At 42.7% G+C, this 15,455-nt stretch overlaps 1 protein-coding gene across 3 annotated transcripts in view; it reads right to left on the bottom strand.

Moving 5' to 3' along the window:
* Positions 1 to 15,455, bottom strand: part of WRN (WRN RecQ like helicase) — a 112,664-nt gene that overhangs the window by 20,370 nt on the left and 76,839 nt on the right. For all 3 annotated transcript variants that reach the window (XM_048848757.2, XM_048848758.2, XM_048848761.2), the window contains exons 24-30: positions 10,385 to 10,555; positions 10,208 to 10,305; positions 8,065 to 8,140; positions 6,809 to 6,882; positions 5,536 to 5,608; positions 5,032 to 5,144; positions 2,406 to 2,520 (exon numbers count right to left, since the gene is read on the bottom strand). In XM_048848757.2, the coding sequence (XP_048704714.2) occupies positions 2,406 to 2,520; positions 5,032 to 5,144; positions 5,536 to 5,608; positions 6,809 to 6,882; positions 8,065 to 8,140; positions 10,208 to 10,305; positions 10,385 to 10,555 (720 nt within the window). The remainder of the gene's footprint in view (positions 1 to 2,405; positions 2,521 to 5,031; positions 5,145 to 5,535; positions 5,609 to 6,808; positions 6,883 to 8,064; positions 8,141 to 10,207; positions 10,306 to 10,384; positions 10,556 to 15,455) is intronic.

Below are 15,455 nucleotides of genomic sequence, written 5' to 3'. Positions count from 1 at the left end.
GAAGAGTGGGTCCACTGAGCAAAGCATCCTTCAGAAAAGTCAGGTCCACCAGTCTCCCAGGATGGACCAATAAAATGGGAAGCAAAGGTGAGTCCTGCCCTCAAACCATGACAGGCAATAGTCTGACCCTGACAAAGGCGAATTCCATATGTCTCAGTCTCCAACCCCAACCCAAATATCAAATCTGGAGTGTAACCAGCTTTGTGTGCTGAGCCAGAAACATCTGAAACAGTTCCATGGTTGTCATGGCAGCAACGAGACAATGGACCCATCCAGACCAGTTATTTTGTGAAAGGACATTCAAAATACTGAGGACAATCGCCTCAGTGGCTGAAGCACCAAACCAGACAGGAATTCAATCAGCTCAGCAAGGAAACCTGAGTGAAGAAAGACGGCATGTACACCAGTACAAGCTACATTTGAGACTGGTCCTAGGACTCAAAGTGGACACTGACAGGAGTTCAGTGATGGGGTCGGTGTTGGGGAGTTGAGAGGAACCTCCTACATTTAAGATCAGATGCGAACAGCACAGACCCAGGACTTCTGCAGTCCTCATTATAATTAGAAATATCTATTTCTTTCTGCTACAGATTTGCCAGCCACTATGTTTAGGGCCACATCCTGCAGTCTGCCTTTACTGGAAATTTTGCCTGAGTGAATAACTGAAGGCTTTGGTCCACATTTAGCACTGCAAATCAATACAATTTAAAAAAAAAAAAAAACAATGGCTAACAAAACCCATTTTGCTTGTTTTCAAATATGAGCCACTGAAAGTCAAGAGCTGGAATGCTGATTTTGTATAAACCGAGCCACTTTGAAAAAGAGCACTGATGATAAAAGAGCTCAGTCTGCAATTTACCATGAATCCTAAAAACAGGCTGCATAGTTACTAGCTATTTTAAGAAAAACTGGATGCTTGCCACACACTATTTTAGGGAGTTTATATATGATTTCTAAAAGAACGGAAAGCAAGCTTGGGGAACTGGTGAATAATCAGCCCTCCTCTAAGTGTAACAAGATGTGTGCATTGACCCCATACTCCGAAGATTTCCTTCCCAGAACTGGCGGGCTAGGAACTACAAAACTGGTGTACCCAAGCATGGACTAATTTCTAACCTCTCCACTGCTGCCATCTAGCCTTCCTTCTTGGGGAAGTAACAGTGAGGTTCCTTTCTTTGTTACCAGCACCACATGGGCATTCTGACTGTGGCCATTAACAGGTTCCATTGAAAAGAAACCTTGTTGTAGGGCTCATCTCACAACAGGTATTATTGCTCCACAGCTGCCAGGAGGAGGGGGATTAGGCCAAGTGTTTCCTCACTTTCTAGTCCCTTCGCCAGATAGAGAGATCAAGCCAAGCCTTGAATTGCTGAGGCCTACATGGGATTTAGATGAGAGTCTCCCCACCTTAGGAATGAGGTTCTCAACACCCCTGTGTTTTGCTTGTTCTCCAGGCGAGCCATGGCTGCTAATCTGTTCCACAGGTATTTACATAGAACGTATCCAGTATCATTACGCACTGTGTAACCTGGAACTTCTGGATCAAAATGATTTCCATTGCATATGTGAAGAAATGAACAGCTACAGGCATAGGTGCTGGAACAAAGGGTGCTGCTGCACTCCCCGGCTTGAAGTGGTTTCCGTCATATACAGGGTTTGCAGTTTGGTTCAATGGCTCTCAGCACCCCCACTATACAAATTGTTCCAGCACCCTTGCCCACAGAGAAGCTTGTAATCATGACATGCCAAGTCCAGGGCGTGGGAGACCAAGCTTACCCACTCAACCCAGTAGCCAGTCTTGTCAGTTATTCAAGGAGTGATGAAGATAGCCCCTTGAGTAACCTACAGGATGCTTAGCTATGATGTACATGAGACGGTCATATCTCAGGAGCTACCCTCAGGAGGGCATCTACTTCGCCACAGACAGATTGGGTAAAAGAAAGGAAAAATCCTTAACAAGAGGTGGGAGAAAGAACATGGGAAACTGGAGAACATGAAGGGAAAAACAAGGGCAAGAAGAAATGAAAGGAGAGGAGCTGATATTGTATTTTGAAAACTTCTTCAGAAACCTATTTAGAAGCCCACTTTCTCCGGCCTACTTGTCATCCACCACACGGCCAACCAGACAAGCTGGATGCCACTCCCAAGGCCCAGCCGTTCATTGCTGCAGAGGAAGCAGAATCAGCCCGGAGGAGTGAGAGGAGGGCTTTGCTCAGTATCAGCAACTTGAGGTGATTCAGGAGGATTGTCCACAGGCTACAACATGAGTCCTGTCCTGTAATTGGAGGAAGGACAGGGACCCATGCCAGAAAGCCTGAAAAATGCAACTTGTAAATCACAAGCTAAGCAGGTCTCGAGGGCTCCACCAGGGAAGCAGAAGGCCCTGTTGAAGGAAAAAATCTTACCTCCAGGTTATTTGCATGGCAAAACTCCTTGATATCATCCAGGAGAGGAACCAACATGGCAGATTTTGCTTCAGATACGCCATCAATTCTCTTCACATTTTCAACAGTCGTAGGCCTATTTCGGGTAGAACAAGAACACGCTGGAGAGTTACCGGGCTTTGCTGGTTTATGTTTTGGAACGTGAAGTATAGAACAGAACAGGAAAGACAATCCCCGCTTTAACCACAGATTACACTGACAGGTGATTACTCTGCCATCACAGCACTGGCTGCGTTTTAGTCATGTTATTTTTCAAAGTTCTTATACAAAGGTCTATGGAGGAAGTGTGTGGCTTTTTGCTAGCCCTTAATATTTTCTGGCACATACATTATTTTGCAACTAATAACTAATGTATTTTTTTTTTATGTTCTGTCATGGCAAACTGGCTATAAACTGGGCTTCAACCACTTGCAGGGGTCAAAAAGGGATTCCCTCTACAATCTATTCTGGGTTTTTTGTTTTTATCTGCTTCCTCTAAAGCATCAGAGATGGCCACGGCTGGAGACAGGACACTGGACAGGGAGGACCAGGGCTCTGAAGTGGCACAGAGCATTCAGTCTCTCACGGGCTTGGCTGGCTGGTTCTTGCTCACATACTCAGGGTCCAACTGAATGCCATGTGTGGGGTCAGGGAAGACTTTTCCCCAGGTCAGACTGGCAGGGACCTTGGGGAGTTTTCACCTTCCTCTTCAGCGTGTGGGTATGGGGGTGACTTGCCCGGATTATCTGGGTAAATCTCATCTATCCTTTCCCTGCCACTGCAGGGACCTCAGGCACTCGTGCACCTCGGTCCCTCCTGTTCTTTCCCGGTGACAGAGTACAGCCTCGTCTCCTATCGACTGTAAATCTTTAGTGTAATTTTGATTGTTGGGTTTGGCGTGAGGGTGCTAGGTGGAACTGGTGGCTTATGATATACAGGAGATCTGACTAGACGATCTGGAAGTCCCTTCTGGCTTTAAACTCTATGGGTTTGTTTACACAGCATAATAAACCTGTCTGCGTGACCTGTACCTGCAGACTCAGTGTTTCCAAGCCTGCACTTGAGTGTCCATACTGCACAGGAAACCCAAGCCTCACACCTGTGCTGGCACATCCATACTGGACTACGCAGACCCAGTCACAACTTCAGCTTCTGTAGGTGAATACCATCATATCCTGGGTTCCTCGTGCCCTCACCAGCTGTGGCCACTCTATGGCTTGGATCATAGTGCCTTGTGGGAGAACTTGTCTGCCTATCCCACAGGAATTGAGCAGAAGTGTTTTGACGGTTTTTGCCTGCGAACATATCCAGCTGAGCCATTTTGTGTCTGCATGCTCCCAGCAGCTGGAGCCATCAACATGGATCTCGACCCTGTGAAAGAACTTCTCCACCTCATGCTGTCAGTCCTCTTTAGTGACACAGACTGGGCACCTATGACTTTGCGTTAGGCAACACACTGCAGAACCATTCCTTATATGATGGGTTGTCTTACAATACTTGCTTTTATAGTGGGAAATCATGTAAGGAAGTTCATTTCTTCTCTCCATCTTTCTGGAGATTTTTACTGGAACACCCTGATTATTCCTTTGTAGTACAGAAGTGCACAGAGTCCCGGTCAGGTGACGGGGTAAGAGACAGTCCCTGAAGATCGTACAATCCAAATGAAGACAAATGCAATAAGCTAATAAAAAGGACAAGCAGAGGGAGCAGGGAAGGAAGGGTTGGGCAGGGTACACTGCTGCTTTCCCTGCACCTCATCCCCTCTCCAGCCAGCCAGGAAGGCATGTTGACAAAGGCTGGGTACGAGTAAAATTTGCAGGTTTTAGGTTGTTTTTTCCCAAAGCTACGAGCAAGGTGCATGTCTGATGCCAGCAGCCTAGCCTTTTACCATATGCAGCATGGCAGAAGTGGGTCTTGAAGAAGGACACGGTCGCTGCTCTACTGCTTAGTTCAGGGAGAGGCTTCATGCATAAGTGGTGGCTTGGAAGAAGGCATGAATTTGCTCGTGGGAGAGGCTGATAAATGGACCATGAAGGCAGACATCACTGGCAGTGGTGAAGGTTGACTTGACAAGATACTTTCAGAAACAGAGTAATTGATACATGCAGTCAAATTTCACCTGTAGAGCTGAACCAACATAAGCGATAACTGCGATAACTGTTCTAGCTGCATACCATCTGAGTTCACACAGCTCCATAGACATGTGGAATGGAGGTAGCTACAATATCCTTGGGGCTACTAAAAATGTTAATAAACTTTACACATACATTTTCAGAATTTATGTGATCACGAAATTCAGACACACACAGCAGAAGCGCTCAGTTTGAGGAGTTCTTCCTGCACCTCTTGATAGTAACAGTATACCAAAATGAGAAGTTTTTCTTTAAAATTCGGTCAGATTAATAATTCTGCTGATGCAGAAAGTTACTGAACTGGAAGCATGTGGAAAAACAGAATTCCTCAATATGTTTATGTACAACACCTAAAATCTATGGCACATGGGAAGTAATGCATCAACATAATTCTGTTACTAACTTGGCTTGCAGGAGTGAGAGTAAGACTCCAGAGTACCTTTGGACTTGTGTGGTTTTCAAACTGAAGACTTTACCTTATTTTGGCCATGTCCACCAATATTTTATTTGTTGCCAACACAGCCGGAGGAATATCCTTCTCACTGGCTAGCTTCTGTCTGGCTGCCAGCAGCTTACTGTATAGAACAGTCTGTAAAGAACAAAGCCAAAGTATGAATACATGTAAGACTTTGCTTTAAAGAACACTTTAAGTCAAGGACTTAGAAGTGATTAAAGTATGGGAAGAAAACTTCTACATGAGAAAGCAAACTACCACCCAAAAATAAAACAGATGAGCAGTCAGAATCTAAACCACATCCACACCATAATCTCAACATTTTTAAATTCTCATCAAGGACTCCAGTTCAAGGCACCTTCCTAAAATTTAGGGTAAAAGCTGAAAAATCCAGTTTAACAGCAGTTTCTCTGGTTGACTCTTTGGAGGGACAAAGATGGTCTCTAGGACTGCGTTAGATGTACACAAGCACAATTTTAATGCACTTCTTACACAAGCAGATGCCCTTTCTGTTTAATAGACTTACGTGCAGTTCCCTCTCTCTGGATGAAACAGCAGGTTCTGGAGACTTCAGTTTGATTGGTGACTGCACCAGGTCACTATTAAATTTAAAAAAAAAATAAAATGTGACATTCATATTCCTATTAGATCAATTTATCAATTCACTTTGCACCGGCTCTGCTCTGCTGAGATTAGTAGGTTTGGGAGTCCTAGTGTATATGAGCCAGCCAGACAGGTGGTCTCAGCCAATCTAGTTGCCATTTGCATTAAAACACATCTGCATAGACACACCAGAGTCCACACTAGGAGTTATCCTGGTATAACTACAGCAATACAATTATACCAGTATAACTATGCTGCTGAATTTCTCCATTTAGGCTATGTCTACACTGCGCACTGGCTGTGTCACTACAGGCACAGCGTTGTAAGGTGCACAGAAACCAACGATTCTTACGTTTTATATTATCCGGACCCATCCAAACACTGTATCACATATCCGGACCCATCCAAAAGGTATCAAGTTATCAAAAAATAGCAACTAAGCAAAAACCAAGTGACCAGCAAAGCAACCTGGAATAAATAAAAGCTATTTTATAGCTTGGTTTTTAATTAATGTTTGTTATGTTTATTTCCCTTGCATATGAATTTAAAAGGTCAACAAATGAAAATGTGTCTTAATTTTAGAGTTTAAACACACCCCTAAAATCAAACCCAAAACAGACTGAATTAGCTGCATTTAAAAAGGCTCATGGACTTGTACTGTGCAGAAAACAAGGCCTGTTAAAATTTTTGAACAGTTATGGTCTACTTAATTGTATGATATAAATGTTCAGTTATTGGTTCAGTTCAGGTAATCGGCAATAGAAGTATTTTATAGTCACTTTTTTAAAATAATGTGGGATGTTTTAAAGAGCCATTTAACACACTGCAACCCTACCTACTTCAGAGCATGACCTAACTTATATTTTGTGACATTGTAGCATGTCATGTGAGGCAAAATTAAAAGTGTTTACCTAATTTTCCTATCAAAATTATTTGCTCTCTTAATACTGTTTTTGAAGTCTTTCAGATGGACAGATTATACCTTGTTTCTTAAAGGTTATATGAAGTCTGACACCTGTACAGCACTTATTTTCACACTAATGATTTGAGACATTAAAAAGAAAAGTTCAGTTTACACCACAAACAGACTTACTTTCTTCTCTGACAGTTGCTCTACAGATACCACCTCCACAACACAGGAAAGAACGAATAAGTAGAGAAAGAGAGATGAGCAGAAATAATTTAGTCCATTGTACCTTTCATTTGAGACTTTGCCCCTTGTAGAAATTTTACTTGCTCCTTGATAAGAAAACATTTCCTGCAAATATGTCTGTTTTAAAAATAAAAAAAACCAAGTCAGAAAATCAAAGATATCATCCACATTTTTCCCAATACAAATATTAACAGTAAAATATTCATTTACATTTTTATACCAATTTGTTTCAAAGATAGTCAGTACAGAAAGGGATCGATTTTTTTCAAAACACACTACAGTCTGTTGCATAACGGAAAAATTATTTCCTTTTTGTACCTGGTGTCCCTCTAGTACATTATTACAAATATACACCATACATGAGTAAAAAGCAGATGTGTGTTACAGTATATTGATTCTCATTAGAAAACAGATTTAAAGTTTCTAACCTTAGTCACAGTACAAGAGGAAATTGTTATAAAACAACAACTTACAGAATGAATGAATAAACACTTTACATAAAAAAGCCACTATGGTAAAATATGTTCATGTTGAGAAAAACTGAGAAAATTCTAAGAAATGTAGAATTAGGGTTCCCTCTCAGCCCCTTGCACTAATGTAGGCATTGGAGTTTCACCCCATTTTCTGAAACCCTTTAGAAACTGTAGTGGCGGTCTTTACATTTAGTTTACATTTAATTTAATCCCAGATAAATAACTTAATCCAGAGTTATGGCTGAGATTGCACTATGCAGAGAGTTACTGCTGTTTCTCACTCCCTCATTCCATGTCATCTGTAAACATTTAGATTACAAAATCCCAAGGAAGGGATTGTGATTTTCCATGTGGGGAGGGATAGCTCAGTGGTTTGAGCATTGGCCTGCTAAACCCAGGGTTGTGAGTTCAACTCTTGAGGGGGCCATTTGGGATCTGGGGCAAAAATTGGGGATTGGTCCTGCTTTGAGCAGGGGGTGGGACTAGATGACCTCCTGAGGTCCCTTCCAAGCCTGATCTTCTATGATTCTATGTCTTTTGTGAAGCAGGTAGTGCATATTTGGGTGTTAATACTACACTTCACTTTCACACATTAATGTGTTCAGTATATTTCAGTGTACCAATTATTTTGTTCACCACACAACTCACAACTCTCGTACAAATGATCTGTAAATCCTACATTGTGTGCTGCTTTACTGTGCATCTTAAGCTTTCAAATATGTGGAGAAGACTTTATAGCTAAATATACTGATCTGTAAGCTCACTTGCACATCACTAAAGAGTATAATGAAGTGTCTGATAAGTAATATTTTTCTGAAATACAGACCTGTTTCTCTGGTGTCAGCTTTATTGACCTCATATCTGGTGAATGTGGTCCTGCAACCAAAGTTATCTGTCTATTGCTGTAAGAAAATGAATTCAATTGTATTCAAAACATATAGAAAAATAATCACTCTTACAAGAAGGCTGACATTTCAAAATACACCTTGGGAGAGGATGGTTTCAGAATACAGAGAGCAAAGAAAGGTTACTGGAGTTCTTTGCAATCTGTGGCCCACCAAAGATTTTTTGCTAGCTGCATCCATTGGTCTGCACCTGCTCCCTTCTCCTCCTCGTGCTCCAAACTGAGGGCACAGGTGGTGGCATGGGCTGAACACCTCTCCAGTTACCTTTCTACCGCAAATAGCCCTAGCAGAAGGCTCCGCAGCAAAGGGGAAGGAGGGTGGGTAGTGGAACAGATAGGGACCACACATCTTAAAGAACCCCAGTTACTATATGAGGTAAGTTACTTCTCTTTTGTCAAGTGATGGTCCCTATGAGTGTTCCACTCTGGGTGACTCACAAGCAGTAGTCACTGAGAAGAGTGCAAGGAACCCTGCTGTATCATCGACTGGAGGACTACTCTGCCAAAGGAGGCATCAGCTGTAGAAGCCTGCACCAGCGGGTAATGAGCAGAACCCCAACTTCCAGCTTTACAGATTTCCAGGAGAGGAACATCTTTAACTGAAGCTACTGATGCAGCTTGGGTTCTGGTTGAGTGGGCCCTCACACCTTGCGGGGTAGAGGTAGCCATTAACTCATAACACAGCAGGATGCAGCCCAAAAGTATCTGAGAAGAGATTGTTTCACCCTCACTTGCTCTGAAGGATACAGTCTTGGGAAAGTCTAAAGGATTTAGTCCTTTGCAGGTAGGATGCCAAGGCTCAACGAGTGTCCACAGAGTGAAGTTTCCTATCCTCACTGGTGGCATGCAGCTTTGGGAAGAAGACCGGTAAGAGAATGGTCTGATTTAGATGGAATTCCAAGACTACTCTGGGGGTGAATTTTGGGTGTAATCTCAGGGAAACACCTATGGAAGATCGTGTGAGGTGGCTCAGCTATAAGGGCCCCCACTTCACCTACTCTTCTAGCTGAGGTGATGGCAACCAGAAAGGCAATCTTCACTGATAGGTGGACTAAGAAACATGAAGCTAAGGGCACCTCCTTAGATGACACAGAGTACTACTTTTCTGTTGTTTCTCGAGTAGGAGCACAAGTGGCCAGACTGTCTTGGCTGGTTGTAAGGGCATGTCTACACTACAGGTTATGACAGTATAATTTACGTCATTCAGGGGAGTGAATAAGCCACTCCTGACCTAAGCCACACCAACCTAAGTCCCAGTCTGGACAGCGCTAGGTTGGCGGGAGAGCTTCTTCCAACACAGCTACCGCCTCTCAAGGAGGTGGTTTTATTAGGCCGACGAGACAGCTCTCCCCCGTCAGCATAGAGCATCTTCACCAGACACGCCACAACAGTGTAGCCCTACTATAGCGCTTCTACTGTAAACTAACCCTTAGATGGCATCATTAATGGGAAGTGCCACCTTACTGGGGACTAGCTCTCTAGAGAACGTCCAATTGTTTATGAGGGGTGTCCTGCACTTCCTCTGGAAGGATCTGGAGCGTGTGCGTGACCCTCCTCAGAAGATTTTAAAATTGCTTGTAACCATCAGGGGGTGATGGTGAAGCCAACGAAACTCCTTGTCTGGCAATGAAGATGACAACTCTGTTGGAGCTGGTGGTTCCACATGATACGGTTCCTCCTCTTCCTCCATTAGTTCTTGAGAAGATTCAGGCTATTCTCTGCATGGAGAGGGCTATCTAGACTCCCAGTGGGATCACAGAGATTTGGGATGTCATATATATGGATCCCCCATAGCCCCAGTAAGTCCAGCATGAGAGGTAATATGGAAACTGGGGTGGTCCCCACGGAGGAGGGAACCATTGATTCTGAGGAGCGTAGTCCCTCTTATGCAAGCAAGACTGTGCCCAAGAGATATCCCCCACCCCCGCAAAAAAAACAAACAAACCAAAAACCCCTTAGTGCAGAAACCTCCTCCTTGGCACAGAAAGTCTTCAGTAGCGGGATTCACATATTTGTTCCTGCAACATAAAAGTGACACATGCATAACATATATGGCTGTGGTTACCTTTGAGTGTGAGGTTTCCTAAGATATAGTTCTTCACTGGGCTGTAGCAGAAGAGTCCGATACAACTCACTCCTAGCTTTACATAGCCAGTCTCTACCCTGTGGGATACAGACCAAGTCACTCAACTTTACATTGCCATAAGAAACCTCTCACAGGAAGGTTTTACAACAAGATTACCTTTTTAGTAAGCTCACACAGAGTTGCAAATTTGCTTCGACCACAAACTTCTTTAAGGAACCCTTCAGTGATGAGCTGTCGGCCCAAAGCCTTCCACCAATTCTCTGGCCAGTCCTTTCCACTACCAAAGAGAGCGTGAGTTCGGTACTTGTCTGGGAGACGCTGGGAATTCTGAAATCATTCAAACATTTTGGTCAGACTCCTTAATTACTAGAAAAACTACTCCACCATAACTGGTGAAGCACAGAAATAGTCATGCAGTCCAGTACGAATATAAGCCATCATTACTAAAATGAGGAACTGAAAGTTGAAGAAGACTGAAAATGCCAGAAATATGGGAGAACCCCTCCAAACATCAGAATATGTTTGGCAAAGTCATTTAATACCCACTAAAAATGGCTGAATTTGAAACCGTTGAATCTGAATCCTTCCCTTTGTCCCTTGTTAGAGCAAGGGCCATGCCAATGTACCTCACTGCTGTCACTTGGAGTGGTGACAAGGTACTTTCCTCTGTGCCTATTCATTCCACTTTGGGGCCTTCTGCCAAGACTGCCTAAGGACTGTGGCCACAATTTACTTGTCTGCTAGGATCCAGGGCCACCACTCCCACTAGCATCTCCTGAACCCAGTACAGAGAAGATCCCAGTTCTGAAGGCACAAGGACCCAGGTTGCATCCCTCTTCCCTCCTCCCCTTGGGTGGACTGCAGAGAAGAGCCAATTAGAGATTCCAGCTGGTAGGGGAAAAAGCAACCAAAACAGGGACTGCTGCACTATGGAGGACAGAGTAAAATGAGGTCCAGAAGGGGCCACCCTTCTCCCAGAACCCTTCTGGACGCAGAACTGTGCAGGGGAGATGCTTCATGTACCCTCTGGGGGCACTAGAACCATTGGCTGTGGCATCAACAAGCCAGCAGACAAACTGAGGGTGGGGTGGGGCGGGGTTTGTAGGCAGCGCAGCAGAGGAGAGGTTTAAGGAGGGTTTGAAGGCGGATAATGAGGTAGCTCTTCCCAAGCATGATGGGCAGCATGGGCGGAAGCATGAAGGCGCTTGTTTGAAAACTTAACCAGAGGACGATGGAAGCGGACATCATGTCCCAACTGAAAGATGTTGTCAACATCCCGAAAGTGAATATGAGATAATACGTCTGGGGCAATCAGGCGCGAAGGGCCGTGAAAGTGAAGACAAACAGCTTATGTTCAATGCAACAGAGAAGGGAGAACCTATGGAGGAATTCAAAGAGAGAAGTGACTTGGTCAAAGGGATGGGCTAGGAAAATGATCCATGCAGCAACATTCTCAATGCATCAAGATGGCATTTGTCAAGGCCAGAGAGAAAGATGCTTCAGTAATCAAGATGTGAGATGATGGGAGCTTGGCTGAGAGTTTAGCTGTGTGGATGGACAGGAAAGGCCATATCTTAAATATGCTATGCAGAAAGAATATGCAAGATTTAGGCATACCCCAGATGTGAAGATCCAGAGTGGTCTGAATTGAAGATGGCACCCAGGTTACAGGTGCTAGTGTTGTTCACAGTGATCAAGAAAGGAGGTGACATTTCCTGGTACAGGCTAGGGTCTCCTACTTCTTGTTAGCTCCTATTCCTTCCTGCCATAATCTGTATCTGGGATGAGTGCAGGCTAAGAGCAGACCTAGTGGTCTGTGATGGTGAGGTCATGGTGCACGAGGTCTCTAGGGAGTAGTGTCATTCCACTCTCCAGGGGACTGAGTCAAGGGCTAGTTGTGTGGAGGACAGAATTGACAAAGAGTATCACAGACTAACGACTCTGTGGATGACATGTGCCAGTTCCTGCACTAGAGACAGAAAAGGAGAAAGGCACCTCCTCTGTGATATGTCTGCACCACGGTCATTCATGCCTTCAATATCCAAACTGAACTACTTCAACGAGCCTACTTGCATCTTGACTACCTTCAGCCATGGCAGACTGCATGCACATACCTATTTAGTTAGTGATCCCTGCCATATGCAGCAGATCACACCTGCGCTCTGCAAACTGTACTGTCCACCTACCTATTTGCTTCTGGGTACAATGCAAGGCGCTGACTTTTATCTACAAAAGCCCTCTAGGGTATGTGTTTCAGATGCCTCACAGACTCTCTCTCCCAATGCACCATCTTCAGACAGTTCAGACATTTGTGCTGTCCCCAGATTTGAATGCTGAGAGACTGGAAGCAGAACATTCTCAGTGGAGGACTTGATGTGGAAACTGTTTTCCTGACTTGGTTGATTTACAAGACATAGCTGAACCTTGTACTACTCACACAGGGTTTTGCTTCAGGGAGGGCACCTGAACTAGCTTAGTTTCTGTTCTTCTGGGGACAGAGCAGTTCTTCCGAGGGTTGACCTTTGGTCTATTGGTTGTTTCAGTTTCTAAACGGTTGTATATGTGCCCAGAAGGAAAACTGGGAGCATTTTTATAAAAGTCAAGCAAACAAAAAAAATTCTGTAAATGCGTACGTACATAAAGTCACAGGACTATCAAACAACATGAGACACATTCCTGATTTCCCTATCTGGTCCCCAGGAGAGAGATTGTACTCCAGGAGCATCTTGCTCCATTAAGCAATCTGTCAAAAATTGAGAACTAACCTGTCCTAATCTGAGATTAGCCACTAAATAGATGAAAGTGGCCTTGCTTAAAGGCAAGTGTACCGACTGAGGAGTGGAGTTCCAGTGGAACTCAAACACCAGACAGCAGAAGTCATAGAATTAGAGAAACTTAGGACTGAAAAGGACCTTGAACAATTTCTGGGGAAAAGGGACACTTAATAAATTGCAAATTGGGTAACTGCACAGAGCACCACATTTATATGACACTGCTGAGATCACTGAAACATGTGTTTTATACTTCTTTTTGCCAGTCTTTCATATTGTCACATTGAGACACCTTCATTCAATTCTTTTTTCTTGCTGATTCTTGGTAGTTCTTTATCTCTTATATTTGATAAGATGTGAACCCAATTCATACGTATAAAATATACTGGAAATCTGGCTGTTGATCTGCAGATTCAAAATTTGTTTGCAAAATTGGAATGAAGCATGGACATTTATGTTCCTGATTTTGTTTCTGTAATGCCTTCATTTAAACGTTTTCATTTATGGATTTTTGAAGTTTAAAAAGAATGGACTTTTACTTACAGGTACTATACCATATAAATTATTCTCTAAAATATATATTGTAAGGCTACGTAATGTGCAATACTTACTTTCAAGAAATGCTCACTGAAAACAATACTTACATTTAAAACACACAAAAATGTGTAATACAATGAATTTTTCATCTAGAGTTTTACTAGATACTGCCATATGAATAGGACTTACAGTATTTCAACTGTAATTAGCTGAAACAATGACTAACATCTTAGATATTATCAAACATTAGAATTATGACTAAAAGGTATTCACATGAGTGCCCACAAAGATTTTGGAGCCTAGAGTATCTCACATTATTTCAGTACCCACATTATTTCAGTTTATTAATGTGGTCATGTTCTAAAGTTGCATATTTTTCTAGCAGCGGTGGTATAAAATTTCAGTCAAGGCAACTTCTTAATTTGAAGACTCCCAGAGGACTTGTTCAGTACCGTATGCGGACTCAGTTTTCAAATAATAGGTGAAATCTGATCTCTCTTGTGACCCACCTGAAGTCTGTCTAGGAGCCCACCTGTACCTATTTGTTATGAAAAGACACTGCTAGGTTAAATAAAATCCAAGACAGCACAATTCTTCATGAACTTGACACAAACCTTTTAAAGTATTTAGATATCTTATGATGATAAGGATGGGTTATTTCCTAGGATTTTCTAGGATATTTAGTCTTATTACACAACTTTCAAAGTCTTAAGAACACCTTTTACAAAAAAGTAGAAACATTATAGACAGCAGTTAAGCTGAAGTTTACAGCTGGAGATAATTTTCATTACCATTTGCATTGCTATTTGGGGTAGTCTGCAACTTTCACATTACAAAGCCTTCTGACTTAAAAAAAGAAAAAGAGGCATATAAACTGTGATCCAGATATTTTATTAAATATATCAATGCCAAGATTTTAACAAGAGTTATTCCTAATAAAGGGAAAAATTTAATCATGTATTTCCCTACGATTAACAAGTAATTTTCTTCCAAGCTAAAAACACACTCTTTTTCAAAATGTTTGTTTTGTGACTGTCTTCATATTTCATTCTTCAGTGATTATTTTCCCCATGATATTTAAAAAGCCTTTACATGTAAAGATCTGTATAAATCATTCAATGTGCCTTGCTTCAACCCTACCCACCATATTAAGTCAGCAAGACAAAAGTGCTCATTAACACAAGCATAATCTTCTACTCTACTCAATCACCAGTCAACAGGCTAGCTACTTAGAAATTTAGAGAACAAAAAGATGTATTCTCCCTTCACTGTAAACAAACAGCCCCTTTTAGGGTTAATGGAAGTTACACACCTGCATGGAGAGAAGAATACCTCCTCCCATTAGAAAAGTATTTCAGTTGCTATAAACAATACAAGCGATTAAATTGCAGGTAAAATGTTCACAGGTAGTGGAAAAGTTTTGATCACCCCTCTAGTTTTAGAGGTTACTTCCACTTGTTCAAAAGCTGACTATAAACAACCCAGAAAAAGACAGTCAAGAGGTTTAGAGGCAGCTCAATACACGGCTAAGTACAGGACCTTAGTTTGGATCCAAACTCTTAGGCCAGAAAGGGCTGGGAATGTTGAATGTTTAACCTTTAGAAAAAGGAGCCTAAAAGTGTGAACTCTTTGGGGGCAGAGACCATCAGCTTATTCATTGTACACAGTAAGGGCCATGGTTTATAGGCACTACTGCAATACAAACAATCCATTATAATAATAAAGAGCAGCTCCAGGGCTAACACACCAGTGCTACTGAATTAGTCTGTTCAGCCTTTCTCTAGAGGAAGGTGCATTAAGAGTGGCCTTTGCGGGGGTTGGGGAGAGAGGTACTATAAAGTGAAATGTGTGTATTGTTTTTGGGAGCAGGAAGGGGGGAGGGGGCTATCACAGGAACGTTATCCCTCCACACCAAAAAT

The sequence above is a fragment of the Caretta caretta genome, chromosome 4 (assembly GCF_965140235.1).
Source record: "Caretta caretta isolate rCarCar2 chromosome 4, rCarCar1.hap1, whole genome shotgun sequence".
NCBI lineage: Eukaryota > Metazoa > Chordata > Testudines > Cheloniidae > Caretta > Caretta caretta.
This window is presented reverse-complemented; position numbering and strand designations above follow the sequence as displayed.